We start from the raw sequence: 19983 nt of genomic DNA, 5'->3' as shown, positions 1-19983 counted from the left end.
ATGATAAAAGACAAACAATTGCTACTTGCAAGTCAATTGCCCAACACCTCTCTATTCCAATTTTCAAGGTAACCTATGAATGGAAGAGAAGCACACCTACCTATTTAAGCTTGTTTAACTTTCAAGTTTAAGTAAGTATGTGGAGTATTAGGAATTCACCTGGCTTTCTGCAAGCTTGATCTACTTCTTGCTCAGTCTCGGAGTTCTCTATTTTACCTTCCTCCCACAACTAAAGGGTTTTAATGGGACATGTGGCTTGACGCTAATGGCTGACCAACAGCATTCAAACAGAGGAATAAATCGAAAAATAACCGACTCCAAAGGCTTAATGGGGACTTTAGTCAAGATTATATTTCCTCCTCTGCAACTTGGAATTCTTTTGTGGTAAAATGCATGACAATATTTTAAAGTGTAAATTTTATGAGGTCTTCTTCCCTTTAAATTCATGCGTGTGGTTGTGGATTGGAAATCTTGCAGAATAGATAATAGTGTGACACTAGTGCACAAGTGGAATTGCACCTGAAGTGAAGGAGGGATTGGTGTATAGGCAGAATTATTTTCATTCTGCTGGGTTTGCTCTAGATCCTAAAATGATGAATTTGAAGAATTTAAAGTATGTATGGACATGTACCTACAGAGGTTATTTTAACATCTAAAACAAAGAACAATATAACAGACATTTGTTAAAAATTAATTTGAAAAGTTAATCAATTTAACAGTGTTGGTATCAAGGTTATGCTGTTGCTGTCGTTAATTAATAAAAAAAGTCTTTTAAAAAATGAACATTTTATTGTAGCTGCAAATTGCTTCAGAGAAATGATTTATGAAAATATTACATAACATATTTATGAAAATTTTTGAAGATAAATATATTATTAAAAAAGGATTTCTAACCTGCTTGGAAATAATGTATATAAAATTACCCTTATCAAAGTTCAAGCACAATAGCACAAAAGCAGATTGCAACTTGCGACATGCAAATATTTTAACACCAATATGAAACATTCAGGTCCATCAACACAAACTAGCATGTGTATATTGAAGCAAATAAAACTAAAAATTAAATGGAAACAAAAATATGTGTATTGCAGTTAACATCCCTTTTTGGTTAAATGTTGGGTTATATTCATAACAAGCAAACCAGAAATTAAGACAAATCCACAGAAGCATTTTGCTGAGTGGTACATGCATAGGCTTGCAGTGACTCAACTATAAATATACAATGTCAAACAAGCACACATGCAAATACGTACACAATTCAGGTATGCACAAACACACATCTACACATTCAGGCACATGCATACATTTACTGATGCATACAAGTACTAATATACACACATACATAGCCACACATGTTCTGCATTTCAAATCTGCAAACTGCTCTGGTAGACTAGTTGTTGCTTCAAACTAGACACCCCACACCCTGCATTTCATTAAAAATAATGCAAAATGCAATCTCGAGTGTCCTGTTAAAAACGTAGCATTTAAGTTTCAAACCCAATCTGAAAAATGTACAAACAAGCAAGTAATATGACATCATAGTGAATAAATGACATGCTATGGAATATGAACATTCAAGTGGAAAAAAAAAGATGAGTCACAGAATTCAGAGTTCCTGAAAAAAGTTCTTGCAATGATCAACTGGCTGCTTTGCACATTACTTGCTTTTTTGCAGATTGGCATCTCTGGTAACTGCAATTTCAAATGAAACAGTATTATTTCACTGATAACACATTCAATAATAAATCACCTCATTGTGTTGTGAAATTTATTACTATTTCAAAAGTTAATGTAAGATAAATATTTCAGGATGTAGTACATACCTTTTCGTAGCCTAGGACTTGGAATCTATAACACAAAAAAAAGTCATCAGTCTTCAATATTGTTTTTTAATCTATATTTATTGCCCATTCTTAACTGCTACCAAGGGCTCTTAAGACCTCATTGTTGTGGGTCTGGAGTCGCATGTAAACCAGACCAGGTAATGATGGCAGTTGCTGTCCTTAAAAGGACATCGGTGAACCAGATGTATTTTTCCTGACAATCAGCATGGTTTCACACTCATCATTAGACTTTTAACTCCAGGTTACGATTGAATGCAGATTCCACCATCTGCTGTAGCAGGATTCAAACACGGTACCAGAACATTTCCTGAGTCCCTGGATTAATAGCTTAGTGATTATACCACTGGCTCAACACCTACTCATTAAGAAATACAAGAAATTGCTTTTGTTATACATAGAATTTGATCATATGAAAGAACTTGAATAAGCCTGTATATTGATTTCTGGTGAATCTTGATAATCTACTGTGACTTGTTAATAGGCAGTGAAGCTTCTCTGTGACCCACAAAGAGTTTCTCTCCAAAATATTCTACACTGTCAGCCTCTGCATATATGGAGTAACTTCTCATTCTCAGTGATTTCAATCTCCATTACGTCAGTTTCACTGCTTTTCTATTTTCTTCATCCCTTTCATAATTTCGACTTTCCTACAGATATTCTCAAACAGCGTCTTTAGCTTGGGGCATCATGCTTTTCATAGTATCAATCACAGATAAGATCACCTCTGTTCACTTCTGTGCATTGTTCTTGACTTATAACTGCTACTCCCTTCAAAGTTTTTACTTCTGTAGTCACTGATAGAAAACTCTGCCCTAAGTCACTTACAAGTGAACTTTCCAATCTATATCTAGCTTGCCTTTATTTCTACGTCTGCCACAATATGTATATAACTGCTTACCCATTTGTTCACTTCCGCCTTTCATGCCTCAGAGACCAGTTAAACAATTAGGCCCTTATATTCAAAAACAGAGAATCTTCACCTCTGAACCTGGTGCCTCTCACTTTTGTTGGGACAGTGTGTAATTCATGCACACCTGGTTGCCAGAAGCAGTTGGCCATTAAAATGCTCAGCTACTTCCTTATAAATAAGATTCTGGAATCCTTGGTGTCTGGAACCTGGAGTTTAGACAGTGGACCAGGTGAGAACAAGCCTGTTCTCAGCTTTTTTTTTTGGATAACCCAGTGAATCTTTTGGAGAATTAAGGTTCACCTTTGGATCTGGTCCTAAGACAATTTTGGGGAGGTAAGGCAATCTTCTGGAGAGGTAGTTCCACAATATGTTGGTGAAAGTATGCGTGCTTGTGTGTAAAGAGTACATAAACTAATTATTTTTATTTATTCATGGAATGTGGGCATTACTGTCTCGGCCCACATTTATTGTCCATCCCTAATTGCCCAGGAGAAGATGCTGGTGAGATGCTTCTTGAATTGTTGTACTCCTTGGGGGTATCTATAAACTTACCATGATATCAGGAATTGATTTCCAGGACATTGACCCAGTGACAGGGAAGGAGTAACAATATAATTTTAAGTCAGGTATGTGTGTATCTTGGAGGAGAACTTGGAGGTGGTGGAGATAATGTACATGTAACCCTCTTGTCCTTCTAGAGGATAGAGGTGATAGATCTGTTGTCTAACGGGCTTTCGTGAGTTACCACAGTGCATCTTGTAAATGGCACTCATATCTGACATCGTACATCAGTGGTGAAGCAAGTGAATGTTAAAGATAGTGTGTGAATTGTCAGTCAAGACAGCTGCTTTGTCATGGATGACATTAAACTTTATGAATGTTATTGGAGCAGTTTCCATTCAGGCAAGTACAGAAAATGTCATCCCACTTTTGACTTGGTGGACATGTACCGGGAAGTCCCATGGTGAGTTATTCACTGCAATATTCCATGCTTCAGACCTGGAATTGTTGCCACGGTATTTACATGGCTGGCTCAGTTCAGTTTTTGATCCATGGTGATGCTCAGGATACTAATAGTGTGAATTCAGCAACAGTAATGACATTAGGTATCAAGAGGAGATAATTCTCTCTTGTTGGAGATGATCATTGCTTGGTACTTGTGCAGCACAAGTGATCAAACCCAGCCTGGATGTAGGGCAGGGCTTCCACAGGCAGTAGCCAGTTTACCCCCAGTTCTCATGCACTCTGGTTTTGCTGGGGCTCCATGATGGCACACTTGGTCAAATGCTGCCTTCATTTCAAGGATTTTCACACTCACCTCTGGAGTTCAGCTCTTTTGCCCTTATCTGGATTAATCAGAAACTGAGCATTCCTAGACGAGCCCAAGCTGAACTGCAGTGAGAAGGTTCTTGCTGAGCAAGTGCTGTTTGCTAGCACTATTGATGACAACTTCCATCACTTTGCTCAACCATGATCAGATGTATGCTGCATGACTGATTTTTCAAATGGTCAGTTTCACAATAATGTGTCTTTCATGTCAACATTATAATGGGTAGCTCCAACTGCTTACATAATGGAAATGTTTGTTATATACAGGGTTAATTACCTAAATAAATTGTTTGTTTGCACAAGGAATTGAGCACTTAAATGAAAAGTTATTTTTGTAAGGGATTGGTTGAAGGGATTCCAATGTATTGAATGTTTTCATCCCAATGAGTTTTTCTTTTCAATAGTAGCAACATCAATAGACACAATTTATTTTCTATCACAAGGTCTGTAAGGTAAAGATGTATAATAGTTGAGTTGGCAAGGAGAGTGAAGGGGAAAATGTGGTGGGTGTTAAGCATGCTATTTAAATGTAAATTGTTGCAGTGGTTGAGATTGGTCTTACATGTTTTTCACCAGAACTAGTGAGGTGACATTCTGCTGGAAGATCATTGACATGATATGCTGTGTGGAATTATCTGTTCCTGAAGGTGGTGAGCTCAAAGGCAGGCAGGGACACAGTAGTTCTTCCTTGCCACCGCTTTGAGCCCCATTAGTGGCCAATTGAGGAACTCCCTACCTACCAGCAGTGTGGAGTATATCTCTACCCCAGTAACTGCAGCATTCAAGATGGTGGCTCATCACCATTCTAAGAAGGGCAATTAGAGATGGACAATAACTGTTGGCTAGCCAGAAAAATACTCATTGCTTGAATAATAAAAAAGTCTCTGACTTTAGTTTTGATGCTCCATTATCATATCTTTCAGCATATCATGCGACAATCAGGAAATCTGGGAAATTTATGTGGTGTAATAAGATAGTGATATTTATGATTGTCTGAAGATAGAAACAAAAGTACGCTATTCAGCCTGCTCCATGATACAATACAATTGTGGCTGTTTGGACACTTCAATTTCTTCTGCACACCCAATTCCATTAAGCCTGTATGCCATTGGTATTTGGAAATCTAAAAGACTAAGTCTCCATTGGCTCCAGAGAATTCCAAAGGTTTACAGCCTTCTAAGTAAAAAGATTCTCAATTAAGACCTACATAGCATTCCCTTATTTACAAATTGCCATCCCCCAGACTCCCTAACTAGGGGAAACATCTTGTTTGCACCTACCCTGTCTGTCTATCCTTTCAAGTATTTTTAAATACCAATAAGATCTAATTCTTTAAAACTCAAGAGAGTACAAGTCCTGTTAACCCAATCTCTTCTCACAGGTCAGTCCCACCGTTCTTAAAGCAAGTTTGATAACCTTTGTTGCATTCCTCCGATGTCAATAATATCTTTCCTCAGGTAAAGAGATCAAACTGAACACAGTACTCCAATTGCAGTCTAGCCAAGTTTGCTGGACCTAGTTTAGCTTTCAATGGCTTATCAACAAGGGCTCATAGGTCTCTTTGTAGCATTGACATCAGAAATTATTTGCCAGAGTCTGTGAAGAGAGAGGAATAGTTTATACCAGACACAGATGCATTGCCTCAGTATAGTTTGTATTGTAGCATACGCTTTACAGAAACCTGGAAGAGTAAAATTATAGTCATTCTTATGGAGAAGAAACCTTCCTAATATATAGCAGACATTCAATACATTGGGATCCCTTCAAAAAATCCCTTACAAAAACAATTTGTGATTTAAGTGCTCATTTCCTCACATAAAAGGCAATTTATTTAAGTAATTAACCCTGTTGGTCAAAAAACATTTCCATTTGGTAAGCAGTTGGAGCTGCCCATTATAATGAAGACGGATTTAAATAGGATTCAGAGGTGGTACAAAACCATAAATCATTGACTTTTTAAAATCACAATTATTTCATATTTTAGTCAGTCGACAATTTTAACTGTATCAGACCTTAGCTGGGCTGACTCCAAAGCGAAGGATATCTTCACTACTGATCTCCATGCCATTTCGGTTTTCTGATTGTCTTGTAGCTGATAAGTGAAACAAAATATTCTGTTAAGAGCACCATGGCGCATATAGCAGTAAACTGTGTGAATTAAATCTGGCTGTTCAATTCTAGCTTTTCAATTCATTAGGACTAAAATAATCACATATCAGTAGTTTCAGACAAATCCACACATCTATATCCACTGATGTGAAACTTGTGCTGTAGTTTCACTTTAATAAGATGCCAGAAGTGTTGTGCCAATAATAATCTAGCTACCTTTCTAAATGTTCTGGTTTTAATTCAGACTTCCAATATACATTGTATTTAGGTTTGTTTCAGCTGAAATATGTTATTGAGACATGTCTGGAAGTGCATGTATTTTTCAATTCTCTAACTTGGAAAAAGCTAGAAATCAGACAGTATTAAAATAAAGTTTAATAAGGTACTTTTCTTTTCAAATTACTAGTCTGTCCAGTTTAATCTGCAAAATGTATCACTAAATTTGTACTGTACACCATTCTTTCATTACATAGCATGATATGTTGTGAATTTTTATTCATATGCAAACCACTCCTTACCAATAGGCTGCAGAACCTTGTTAACAGCATGGATCACACCATTAGTTGCCATCAGGTCAGAATCTATAACTGGAGTTTTGTTTACGTTGAGAACATTTCTTTTCTGAAAGAGACCACATGATAATTCTGTTTATTCAGAGTATCAACCTACGTGATGTAATGACAGCATGGAAATGATAAGAAACTGAGTGTGTTACACTGAATAAATGCTGACCCAGCCAGAGGTTCCCTCATTCCACAAGTGAATAGAAAAATCTTACTGTTCCGATTTCCAGCTTAGCGCCATGCAGGGTTTTCAACAGCACCATCTGACTGGCAGCACCACCACTAACCAAGATTTGTTCAGCAATATGGTATTTCAGCAAACTTGGGTCACCTGATGGAAAAAGAGAAGTGAAGAAACAACTAAGTAATCCAAGGAATTAACAATTGGGTTTGCTCAACCAAGAAATGCTTATTTTAATTAATGCTATGTCAGTTGAGAAGAATTGTTGCTACAAATTCAAAACTAACAGTTCATCCATTTCCACAGCTTTTAAAAAGATGTATATGTTTGATTGAATAAAGTTGGCAATCAATCATCCAGTGTAAATCCACTTGTTATGAATATAGATTATATGTTTATAAGTTACACATTGTGCAATTAATGGAAGGAAATCTGGTGTATTTCATTGCCACGGTTGAACGCTGTTGTGACATTTGATGCAAATTTATGTTTTGTTAGATGGGACAGAAACATTCTTTTGATAATCTATTCTGGTATCTTCTGCAGTGCCTGGCCTTACTCCAGCAACTTCTAGTAGAAATTCCTTCCTTCAAAAGTAAAATCCTGCCATTTGCTGTCAGCTTTTTTAAAACCATTCTTATGTTGTAGACATTAATTGCAAGCATTGGATATTTTGCAGAGGAAGGTTGGCTCTCTTCTTGAACTGAATTAAACTGATGGTATTCCCATACATGTCCTTGAGGGGGTGGAGGTTGTGTGTACATAAATATCGTCAGAAAAGCTTTGGCTAATATACTAACTGTAGCCACCCCACTGTGACTGCAGTGGATGCACAGATTAATTAATGAAGTGCTAATCAAGTGGACAATTTTGCCTTGAAGCTTGTTAAACGTTGTTGGGAGCTACATCGATCCACGGGAGAAGAGAGTATCCCAGTTCATTTCTGATCTTTTATCTCAAGATGTTGCAAAGGTGTGTGGTGTTAAAAGCACACTCGTATGCCCCCGGCCAGATGTAATAACTTCAGCATTTATGTGGTCTTTTCAACTGAATGTCTGGTCAATGATAATACCAAGGGTTTCTGTGGTGTGACAATCAGCAATGAAAACACTTGCCTTTTCAAAGGCACTCTGTTGAGGTTGAGGATAACTTGCATTCACTTTGGTTCAAGGAGTTCTGAGATGGTTGCTCAGTCCTGTGTAATCTGCACAGGTGGTGCAAGAACAATTGTGTGAATGAAGTGTTTGTGGACACTCTCCAAGGTCTCAACTTTGCCTCTGCAAAATGTCAACAAAGTTTCTTAATGTATCCAATGATTTACCAAATAAACTTGCTCCAATTTCATTTGTCACAATCCATGAGTTGGTGGGGAGGTTTGAGCACATCCCAAAAGCATTTATTCTATCCTTCTCAGCACCTCCTGTCACGATTGAGTTCGGAGTATGCTGCTTTGATAATCGGTATCACCATTTGTCTGCACATCCTGCCCAGCAGAGTTGATTTTGAGTAATAAGTGAAAGCCTTTGATTCTGTCATTTGCAAAGGCTTCTGGTGAATACTCTTCAAATTGAACTTCAGTAAAGCATTTGACAAGGTTCCGCGCTGTACAGCTTAGTGACTCTATTGCTGTATAATCAGAGGTGATCTCATTGAACATACAAGATTCTGAATAGGCTTGAGAATATAGACACTTACACAGAGAGTAGTTCATACATGGAGTGCACTTCCAGAGAACTCCATATATGGGGTACAAAGACAACATTTAAAAGACATTTGGATAAGTATATCAATAAGAAATGTTTGGAATGATATGGACCAAGCACAGACAGGTGGAATTAGTTTAGTTTGGGATTATGGTCAGCATGGACTGGTTGGACTGAAAAGTCTGGTTCCATGCTGTATGACTCTATGACTCTATGGCTGTCCTCAGAAATATGTCACTGTCCTCCAACTATGCCACGAGCTATGATCTTTATCAGTAGAACTTCCACAGATCTTATTTTAGTGAAGACTGGGGTCAAACCCACTCTCTTCTCAGCTCCCTCTCTGCGATACTGAACGTCACTTCCGGCAAATTACACAAAGGTATGAAGTTAACTTAATTGTAATATCATTAATTGTAATGGAAAAATGATTAGGCTTATTAGAAAAACTATTGCCTGCCACTTGTATGATATGATGTTGCTTGGCACTTATCAACCCACGTTTATTTTATGCATTAAGCTACAAGGGAACACAATATAATACTGAATTAGAGAAACCAGGACAAATAGTCAAAAGTCTGAAATTCCTGAAAATATAACCATCCCTCAAATTAACATAACTTGCTGCTAAGTTTCTTGGTCACTATCAAACTGGCTCTGAAAGGATGTTGACTGCTAAAATACATTCGGTGAGAAAGATGATACAAGCATTGATACACTTAAAAATTTATATCCAACTTTCCAAATCATGTAGCATAACGTAACTGATGAGGTACAGTGTCAAAAAAGCTTACCTTGGTCATCACAGCAGAATATAATCACACACCTAAAGTACATAGTCCTGTATAGCTTCATGTGATTAAATTAACAGGCTGTGATAATATACATTATCATTACTCAAAACCTTTAAACTAAGAAGTAGCATACTGCTGCATGCTTCCCAACAAACGGTCTATTACTGGTTAATCTTCAGTGGGTTGTCCATTTCCAAAAAGAGGGTGCAATTTTCCTCAACCTGTTGTTTAGAAATTGTGCATTATTCAGGAAGAAATTTAGTTGGAATGAAAATGATAAACGTCAGACTACGCATACTCATGGTGGTGAATCTGGTGATGAATTTACTGGGGAAAAGTGCTAATCCATCTACTTCAGAAAATCTGATGGTTAATTGGTTTGCAAATTGTGAACAGGTAAGCTAACTAGCTGTCAGCACCACAAAACCTTCTAAACAGAGTTAAGGAGTCTACCCAATATTCCAGTTTCAAAGTAAGATGAGATGCTGTAGGCTTTACCCATGATTCTGTTCTGTTCCCTGCTTGGTAGAGCCAGGATAGCCTCATTGGTGGGTGCAAAGATTGTAAATGCACCGGGCCTGTTGAGATTTTCAGTCAGTCCTGCTGTCTGGATGGCTCCGACAAACATACTGCAACAATTTTAAAAACATTTATTCAGTGAAATATTCTAATTGACAGATTTGTTTTCTTAATTCTTTATTCAATTCACTAATGGAATTAGCAACATAAAATGATTTGATTGATTATGATTACATTACAGTGTGGAAACAGGCCCTTCGGCCCAACAAGTCCACACCGACCCGCCGAAGCGCAACCCACCCATACCCATACATTTACCCCATACCTAACACTACGGGCAATTTAGCATGGCCAATTCACCTGACCTGCACATCTTTGGATTGTGGGAGGAAACCGGAGCACCCGGAGGAAACCCATGCAGACACGGGGAGAACGTGCAAACTCCACACAGTCAGTCGCCTGAGGCGGGAATTGAACCCGGGTCTCTAGCGCTGTGAGGCAGCAGTGCTAACCACTGTGCCACCGTGCCACCCAACTAAAAAATAAAATGCACACTTTATTTTGTTAAGATTTTTTTCTTTCTGTGTTATCTCCTCTGTTTCTCTTTAATACAGATAATTTCTAATCAACATGTTCAGAGATGACATTACACACCTCAAGACTTGAACACATATCTCCTGCCCAGAGGTAGGGACACTACCATTGCACAAGACACCACTTTCTCTATGCCAACTGTTCCTCTATGCTGTATGTTATTGGGAGATTGAACAGTTTATCTATTGCTAAATCTCCCATCACTGTCATTGTGTAATTGACCAAGATCCAGAATGATTATTGTAATGGCTCACTCCGTTTTTTACGGCATTCCTTTGTCATTCACGTGGCTCATTAGAGTACTGGGGTCTTTGCCAATAGATGGCGAGGGTGGGGAAGAGCACAGTGCAGGAGAACTATCAGCCCTTGTATTCTCTTCCACTGCAGGGTCTTTGGCATGGGGGTGAAGACTGAGGCCATGAAGAGAGGGAAAGAGTAGACAGAGAAGTTTGAACCTCTGAAGTGTTGGCTGCAGTGTTATAGGAGCAAAAACCATAATAGAATAGTCAGAATCGCTGTGGGTGAGAGCAAGTGAAACAAGCATTCGCATGTGAGAGGAAGATCATTTCGGGAAAGCAAGGTTGTGATGACACTCTGTGGTCTGGATGTCAAAACTTTGTCGAAGAGAATTAATAAATTAACCACAAACTAACCATCTCTTCTGCAGGAAGCAAGGCATCTGTGCTCCCACTATTCTGCAATGAACCCTGCTACTTGCTGATTATAGAAGAGGAATTCAGCTCATGATGATTTCCTGGTGTGTTTTAAATGACTTGGTTTCTGAGGGTTCAGCTTTTCAATGAATGCACATAAAGATTTATTGCCAGAGGAATAAAAGATCACTGTTTCAAAGCGAAGTGCAATATGTGTGCTTAAATGTCATGTTATAACCATAACACATTACGTGGAGATATGGATAGCATGAGACAGATCCTACCACTCGGGGATCCGTATGTGTGTGCGACATGCATTGCATTATTTCAGGATTCTTCAAAAGCCTTCCTGTATTCTTCTATTTGCAGAAGGCACTCAAGTTGCAGATGCACATTCACTGCTGTAGGAAAAAAGCAGCTTCGGCTTAATTGCTTTATACCTGAAGCGATCATCAGCTTTCAGAATGTCCATAATTGTACCAGCTGGAGGAGTCAGTATTTTGTCCATTATCATCATTGAACCATATCTCCCTCTTCTGTCATGTGCAGCAATACATGAGTTTTCAACGCATAAAGCCTTAAAGAGATGAGAGTACTTGATGCATCAAAAGGGTATTTTCTTAATTCAAAATTATATTCTATATTTTGACTTCAGATCATATTCTAACAATGTCCTATCTTGAAAGAAGGGTTGTACTTCAATTACAACTAACTTTGGATTATTACCAGTAGTTGTGTTGGGAGAAAAAGTTATTTATCTCTATTGAAAGACAAAGTTTTCCATTTGATGATTTTTCTTACAAGCACTGGGAGTGGTATCTGCAAATGCCAGTGTGAATTGAAACAAAATGTTTTACTCTGTGGAAAGCTGTTCGTCTGGGAGTTTAATAGGACCAGGCTATGCTGGTGACTGCAAAACATTTACCACTGAAATATAATAATTCATACATAAATCCATTTGCAAAAGCTGAGCTAAACTTTTCATCTTGCACATACATCTATTTAATATATAATGATTTATTTTAGTGCACATAAATCTTTGTATCGGTATGTACATTCCTGATGTTTATTAAGGTTGACATTTATATATATATACATACACAGATGTGTCATACTGCAATGGAGTCTGTTATTTATTCAGCCAAAACTGGCTTCAAAGCCAATCAACCGACTTACATTTTAGTGTTGGTTTTAGAAAGTTTCTGGCATTTACAGGCAAATCTTGGAGTAACCATCTGGTTCAAAATGTGTTAGATATCAGACCTTAGCAGGAATGCTTCCAACTATTATTCTTCAACACAGTCAAATAGATGAAAAATAAAACATTGAAAATATACATACATTCCGGTACATAAAGACTCTCAGTTTTTTGCCACTCAGAGTATCAAGTGTCTGCCCATGATATAGATATTTGGAGGACAGCTGATCTTTCACAATGTGATCCAGCAGTAGATTCCTCACATCTTCGTTTATAACTGGAGATTCCTCTGTAGAAAACACAGCACAACACTCTTAAGAAAAAGTAATTCACTTTAAAAATTTTAATGTTGATCCTGTTCAAGCTTTCTTCTTATGCAGCAAATTGATAAATAAATAAAGGATTTCAGCAAAACCCTGCAACATTGCACATTCTTTTCATATAGAATAAACGCTGTAGCATTGAATTTCAAACACTAAACAGACTATTATGGAGTGATATTGTTAAAGTATACAGGGTCAGAAAATCTATTAGGCTAAGGAATAAGCTGTGCCAGTAGACGCCTCGTTAAAGAGATGGAGAGATCTGCTGAAATCAGGCTGAATAGTAAAGCGGTTACAAGAATTCATTTTTGAGAAATGAAACAGCTTCAGCATAAAGAATATGAGACAGGGTCTGTTTAGATGAATTCCGCATTGTTAGTAATCATTAAAGTGGTAAATATATGTTTCCACTGGAAACTGATCCTTGATTGATATATAGAATGACCCTAAATGATGCTCCTTCTAGCCATTGGATTACTTCAACAATTGTTCAAACATTCAGCACCATTGTGATTCCTTAAATACTGAATGTCCAAAAGCAACATGATCTGGAGAATATCCAGGCTTAGCCTAACCAGTGGCAATAACTTTTTGTCACACAAGTGCTAGGCAATGACCATCTACAATGAGAGAAACTAACAATTTTCCCTCAATTTAGTGGCAGTAACATCACTGATTGTCCCATTATCAACATTCAGAGGGTTACCATTGACTAGAAGTGGAAATATCAGAGGCTACAAATCCTGCAGCGATAACTCACCTCCTGACTCCCCAAAGCTTGAATATTGTGCAAATATCAGTGAAGATCGCAACTTCAGAGCTTATAATGGAAAGCATATGAGACTACCCTGAGGAACCCCTGTGGAGATGCCCTGGAACTAGCCTCCACCAACCTTTGTGCCTCCAGCAACCTTTGTGCCTCCAACCAGTTCAGAGTTTTCCAATTTCTACTTACCCTGGATTTTGGTAGGAGTCCTTGATGTCAAACTCGGTCAGCGCAAATACTCCTACCTGACCTCTGTAATCCAGCTCTTTTGCCCATATCTGAACCAAGGCTTTAATGTCAGGAACTGAGTGCCTGGCAGAACTGAAACTCAGTATCAGTCAGTAGGTTACTGCTAACTAAGTGCTGCTTGAAAGCACTGTCAACGACCCTTTCCTTCACTTTACTGATGATTGAGGGTAGACTGATGGGGTAGTAATTGGCTATGCTGGGTTTGTCCTGCTTTTTGTGTACAGGCCAAACCTGGACAGTTTTATACATTGCTTGGTAGGTGACAGTATTTATGTGGAATGGATTGGATAGGGGCACAATCAGTTGTAGAGAACAAGTCTTTATTACAATTGCTTGAATATTAAGTTCAATAGCCTTTCCAGTATCCAATGCCTTCAACTGCTACAATTTGCTAAGTACCTTGTCTGTGAAGCTGAAGAGCCTGCCAGTTTCAGATGGGAAATCTATTTGAATATATAAATTAGAGTCCAATTGGATAGAGTGAGCACTGATTGCAACTTTGAGGAATAACTGAATACACTTGTATTGTTCTTGCGCTGGTCATTTACAACAGTCCATTATTTGAGTGACAAAACAATAGTGCTAATCAGGCTCACAAGAGGCATTTCGAAAATCATCCCAAAAACCATTTTTATATTTGAGAAATCAGAACAAACAGGAATGATCGTCCTGACCCCACCCAAATACTTATCCTGCGTATGCATACAACCAAGGAACCCTCCTGCCTCCCAACATCACCACCAGCCACCAGGGTTGACCAGTATCTCATTGGAACCAACCAGATCTCCCTTCACCATGAGGGCATCAAGTAGTTTAACACATCCTGAAAATGTGGCCTGGGATTTATTTTCTTGATTTGTTCTTGTCATGTGGGCATTGTTAAGGTAGGCCAGCATTTATTGCCAACTTTTAACTGCCCTTAAGAAGGCATTGGTGAGCTGCCTTCTTGAACCATTGCCGACCAAGTGGTCTAGGTACGTTTAGAATGTTGTTATGAATGGAATTCCTGGATTTAGCTCGAGCTACATTGAAGGAATGGTGATTCAGTTCCAAGTCAGGATGGTAAGGAACATGGCAAAGAGCTGGAAGGTAGTGATGGTAATATGCATTTTCAAACCTTCTGGCTGGTAAAGGTCATGGGTTTGATCTTGTTGAAAGTGGTTCGGTGAACCATTACATTGAGTCATGTCAATGATGCTAATTCTCCTAAGTTGTTCTGGTCATGCAGTGTCAGCACAATTAATCCTGTGACTTTCCCAAAAAAGGATGCATTTCCAAATCTCAATTTGAATTGAAGCATGACATTCAAGCTAAATTAACTTTAAAATTACAACTCTCCACCTGTCTGATATGTGCTTAACTAATACAAAGTTATAAAGTAGAATTAAATTAATGAACCAGTTTAGACAGATTATGATACAACTCCATGCCTATCATACTGAGATTGGACTTGAACCTGACTTTCTAGCCAGAAGTAGGGACACCACCATTGCATCTTAAGATCTTAAATTCTGCTTTATCATTTAATACAAGGAATTTCCATGAATATCGACTTTCAATATGTAACATATGTAAATTTAACTAATAAAACAAACATAACAAAAGTGTAAGTTCTAAGTCCAGACAAAATATTTGAAATGTGTCAAGTAATAGTTCCCATGTCATCTATTCCGAACAATATATTACAAGGCACTCTGCTATGAGTATTGCTGAAAAGATACCTATTGTCAAAGGTCTTCATCTTGAACTCATCAGGACAATTCACAAGAATTGTCATCAGTCATCATCACCACAGGTGCATTCTCAACAGAAATACCTCTAACAAACAGAGCCCACTTGCTCAGCAATCAGGACACTATACTCATACAGTTATTTTCCTTTTGTTATTTCTTGTGAATGTCCTGCTGAGTGCAAGATAAACACCATTCAATTTTTTAGCAATATTCAAGGCCTGTACATCAAGTAACTATTTTAACTGAGTTATTGCAAAAACTAAGCAATTTAAATTCACTGATCAACTGGTAGTAATGATGAAATTATAGTCACTAATATGGATTGGTAGAGATGGAAAATGTTTAATTGTTGCTAGATCTTCTTGTTTTCATTACTTAGAACCGTCAGTTTGATAAGGAGTGTTCTTATTCGCGAAACCAGTAAAATACTTCCTTGTGAACTACAAAACCTGGTTGCACTGATCCTTAAACAAGGAAACATACACTGAACAATTTAACATTTTGTCTTGTTTCTTTGATAACTATGCTTGGCTGAATGAGTGTAAAAGAAAATGACATTATTTAGATTTTGAATATAGATTGACAATGTATAGATTAAGTTTACCTGTGAATGCCACATCCTGAGGAGCAAGTAATGTTAAAGGCTCTCTGCTTTCTAAATGGGAGATCAGACCAGCTTGAGTGAAGAGGTCACCAATCTTGGTAACACCAGGCTTATGAGTCAACTCTAGAAGGGTCTTGGCTGTAAAATAGTCAATCTAGTTAAGTCTGTTAGAATAAATGGAGCAGCAAGTCAGTAAGATTCTTTTAGGGTTGCATGTTTAAATATAGGAAGATCTTTTTCAAAATTAAAAACAGGCTGGTATGGTGGATCAGTGGTTAGCACTGCTGCTTCACAGTGCCAGGGACCTGGGTTCGATTCCAGCCCAGTGTTTGTGTGAGTTTCCTCCCACAGTCCACAGGTTAGTTGAATTGGCCATGCTAATTTGCCCATACTGTTAGGTGCATTAGCCAGAGGGAAATGGGTCTGGATGGGTTACTCTTTGGAGGGTTGGTGTGGACTTATTAGGTCAAATGGCCTGTTTCCAAGAGCTCTTAACTCTTGCTCAAAATTCCATTCCCTAACTACCAATTCCATACCATTATCTGGCAACAGACTGAGATTAAGCCAATCTGTTCACAACTTTCTTCAGAACTAGGGGTCACTGGAGCCAAAATGTAAGGAATCTAATCTAATATTTTTACCAGTTTGTATTTTCCCTCCGGTTGTCAACATACTGCAGATGTATCAATTAATTAAAACACACAGCTCCAAGAATTGAGTCTTGTATTTTTGTGGGTTTAAAAACTGTGGACTGCAAGGAGAAAGAACCAGTTTTAAAAACTGGGATTTATTAGGATAGCTATATTCTAATTATTGATAATAAATAATTTTTTTTAGACAGAAATCTGAAGGTCTCCGCCATCTATCAATCTTGGTCTGAAAGTCAGGTACATTTGTGCATTATGCATCTCAAACAAAACTAACTTTTGGTTCGACTCTGGGAATTGCAGGGCTTGACTGATGGCATGCTACCCCCATGGATTGTAACACAATACAGATGTTACACATAGTTATTGCTTGTTCATTTACTGAGTAACAGCTTTAATCAGAATAAAAACTGCATAAATGCCTAAATCCAAAATTATGCTTTACTGTTGATTGTGAAGCAGTGAAAAAACTGAAATTAATAGCATAACATTAAAGTTTTCAAACACACTGAACAATATATAAAGTAAATAAATTTTATGAAAGAAAATAAATTATCTGGCTATCAAACTGACTTTGTTGATAATTACAGACAAGCTTTACTCATAACAGAAAAAAGACAATTCAACTGAAAAGCTAATACAGACTGGACAAATAAGCATCTGAAAGCTATCTTAGGGTCAGAATTCAAAAAATAAATCAGAGCAGTGGAAGAAGTTGTTCAAAAGTAACGAAAGATAAAAGAGTTTGTGAACTCTATACAAAGTCATAATATAAAAATATATGGCAAGCTCTAATGCACCCATTCCCCCTTCTTGACTCCTCCACCTTTGCTAAAATTATCCCACTGCTTATCCAACATCTAGTGCTACTTGAGCAAGTAATTCGTCCCATTAAATATTGTGAAGGTTGAAGTCACTGCTCTCAGTTCTTGCTCAAAATTCCATTTCCTAACTACCAACTCCATACCATTATCTGGCAACAGACTGCGATTAAGCCAATCTGTTCACAACCTTCTTCAGAACTAGGGGTCACTGGAGCCAAAATGTTAAGTCTGCTTTCTTGCCACAGATGCTGCCAGACCTGCTGAATTTTTCTAGCAATTTCTGTTCTTGTTTCTAATTTCGTGCATCCACAATTCTTTTGGTTTTCTTTTCACAATCTTGCTCTCACATCTGACACTGAGATGATCTTCAGACTTCAGATTTGTGTGTCTTTAAGTTAACCTATTTTCATATCTGTAACATTGCCCCTTTTTGCCTTTTTCTCAGCCTATCTGCTGTTAAAGCTTCATCCTGTCTTTGTTCCTCTTGAATAAACCATTCCAATGCACTCCTGGCTTATCTCTAACAATCTGTATTCTGTAATTTTGAGAATCTCCAAAACTCTGCTCCCTGTTTTAGATGCAGAAGGTTTCTATTTGACTATTACCACTGTATACGCTGATCTACACAGTTAAGTCGAATTTGGATTTTAAAATTCTCATCCTTGTTTGTAAATCCTTCCATGTCATTGCCCCTTCCTCTTCCTGCCATCTCCACCAATCCCATGATCCTCTGAGATGCGTGTGCCTCTAATTCTTGCTTCTTGTGCATCTCCAAAGAAGATTGCTCCCCCATTGGTGGCTGTTCCTTCAGTTACCTAGGCCACAAACTCTGGAATTCCCTTCATACACTTCTTTACCTCGATGTAAAAACAACTTTTTGCTGCTATAGTAGCAATAAGGGTGGATTTTATACTTATTGGATTTGAATTTGGGGAAAATTATAGCCTTTTGAAGTTTGCTTAAATGGACAATTTTTAAAATAATATTGAGGAAAAGCAAAAGCGGTTGACCTTTTATTTCAGTAACTCCACAAGAAGAATTAAGTGGAGCCATTTGTCATCTTGAAATGTTATAATTCTTAGGGGCTTCAATTTTGCAGTGTTAATACCAAAGATGTGAACTAAGTATTGAAAAATTGGCAAATGATTCCATTAGTTTGTCTCCACCCAGTACAGTTCTTGATTCTATATATACTTGTTTATATTAAGGTTTATCAGATAAAATTCTGATTACATTGCAATGTTTTCAAAGTGAAATAATTCAATTTTACCTGATATTTTTTTAAACTGACTTAAGATCATATATGCCTGGATATTCAAAGTTGTATTATGAAGGAATGCTGTCCAGTGTTACTTCAACAACAATCAATAGATAGAGACAGAACTTAAAGTCTGTGAGACACATTCCAGACCATCATAATTCCATTCCAAACATTTTATGTTTTGAGTAACATATGTAATTAATTCCCTAGTTATGTAGGAAAATCTTGTAAGTATGATGTATATTTTTTCAGCCAGACTAACTGTTAATGCTCCATGTTCTATCATCTAAACTCACTAATGCTTTCTTTAAATTTGCAATCACATGATTTAAAAAATGATCAATTGTCTTTAAATATGTTATTGCAACTCTTGTGATAAAAATTCCACCTACATTTCCTGCATCTTTTCCTCACTGATGCAAAAGATTTTCATAGCTGGACAGAGAAAGTTTTATTAAAGTCTTTAAATTTGATTTCTGGAAATCTGGGTCCAGCTGCAGCAACCTAATTTAGTGTTTTTGAGAACTGTATGATGTTGCATTTCAATGTTGGTGGATTTGGAGATAGCTGTGATACTGAACGCATTCTCTGAGGCAGAAAGCTGCTATCAGTTGTCATAATTGAGAGGATCAGTAATTAATGCAACTCTTGCTGCACAACATTTAGGCTTGAGCTATTATTCACACCACAGGTGTGTCAACCAATGAATTTTACATGACAGAATATGATCATTTCCTTTTGCTGATTGCCCCACCATGATATTCCAGAATTATAACTGTCCAGAAACTTAGTTGGAGTGGCCACATAACTACTATGGCTCATATGATAGGACAGAGATTTGGAATTATGCTATGACTAACTCACCTCCTGACCACTACAAATCCTGTCCATTATCCAAAAATAACAAAAACACAGTTGTTCCATTTTAAGCAAAATCATTCTCGCAGACTGATGATACACTCTGTTGTAGTTCTATTCTGTGACCTTTGGGGAAAACAACTTTGGTTGTGACAGAAACGGTGAGAGATTGTATTTTCATCAGGGAATACCATAAGACATAGGAGCAAAGTAGGCCATTCAGCCCATCGAGTCTCTTCGCCATTCAAAGAAATCACGGCTGATGGTGGTTCAACCTGAGAGTCACCAAACCTCAGATGAGGACAGAGATTGAAAAGGAAG

The 19983-nt window shown here is 37.6% G+C and overlaps 1 protein-coding gene across 1 annotated transcript in view; it reads right to left on the bottom strand.

Moving 5' to 3' along the window:
• Window positions 1-769: 769 nt before the first annotated feature.
• The window catches only part of tgfbi (transforming growth factor, beta-induced), a 61183-nt gene continuing 41969 nt past the window's right edge, over window positions 770-19983 (bottom strand). The window contains exons 9-17 of the mRNA XM_043703488.1: window positions 16073-16210; window positions 12541-12686; window positions 11640-11776; window positions 9932-10062; window positions 6971-7086; window positions 6711-6813; window positions 6096-6175; window positions 1824-1848; window positions 770-1692 (exon numbers count right to left, since the gene is read on the bottom strand). Coding sequence (XP_043559423.1) covers window positions 1658-1692; window positions 1824-1848; window positions 6096-6175; window positions 6711-6813; window positions 6971-7086; window positions 9932-10062; window positions 11640-11776; window positions 12541-12686; window positions 16073-16210 — 911 coding nt within the window. The 3' untranslated portion in view covers window positions 770-1657. The remainder of the gene's footprint in view (window positions 1693-1823; window positions 1849-6095; window positions 6176-6710; window positions 6814-6970; window positions 7087-9931; window positions 10063-11639; window positions 11777-12540; window positions 12687-16072; window positions 16211-19983) is intronic.

Source organism: Chiloscyllium plagiosum, chromosome 14, assembly GCF_004010195.1.
Source record: "Chiloscyllium plagiosum isolate BGI_BamShark_2017 chromosome 14, ASM401019v2, whole genome shotgun sequence".
Classification (NCBI taxonomy): Eukaryota; Metazoa; Chordata; class Chondrichthyes; order Orectolobiformes; family Hemiscylliidae; genus Chiloscyllium; species Chiloscyllium plagiosum.
Note: the sequence above shows the minus strand (reverse complement) of the source record. Positions and strands in the feature narration are given on the sequence as shown.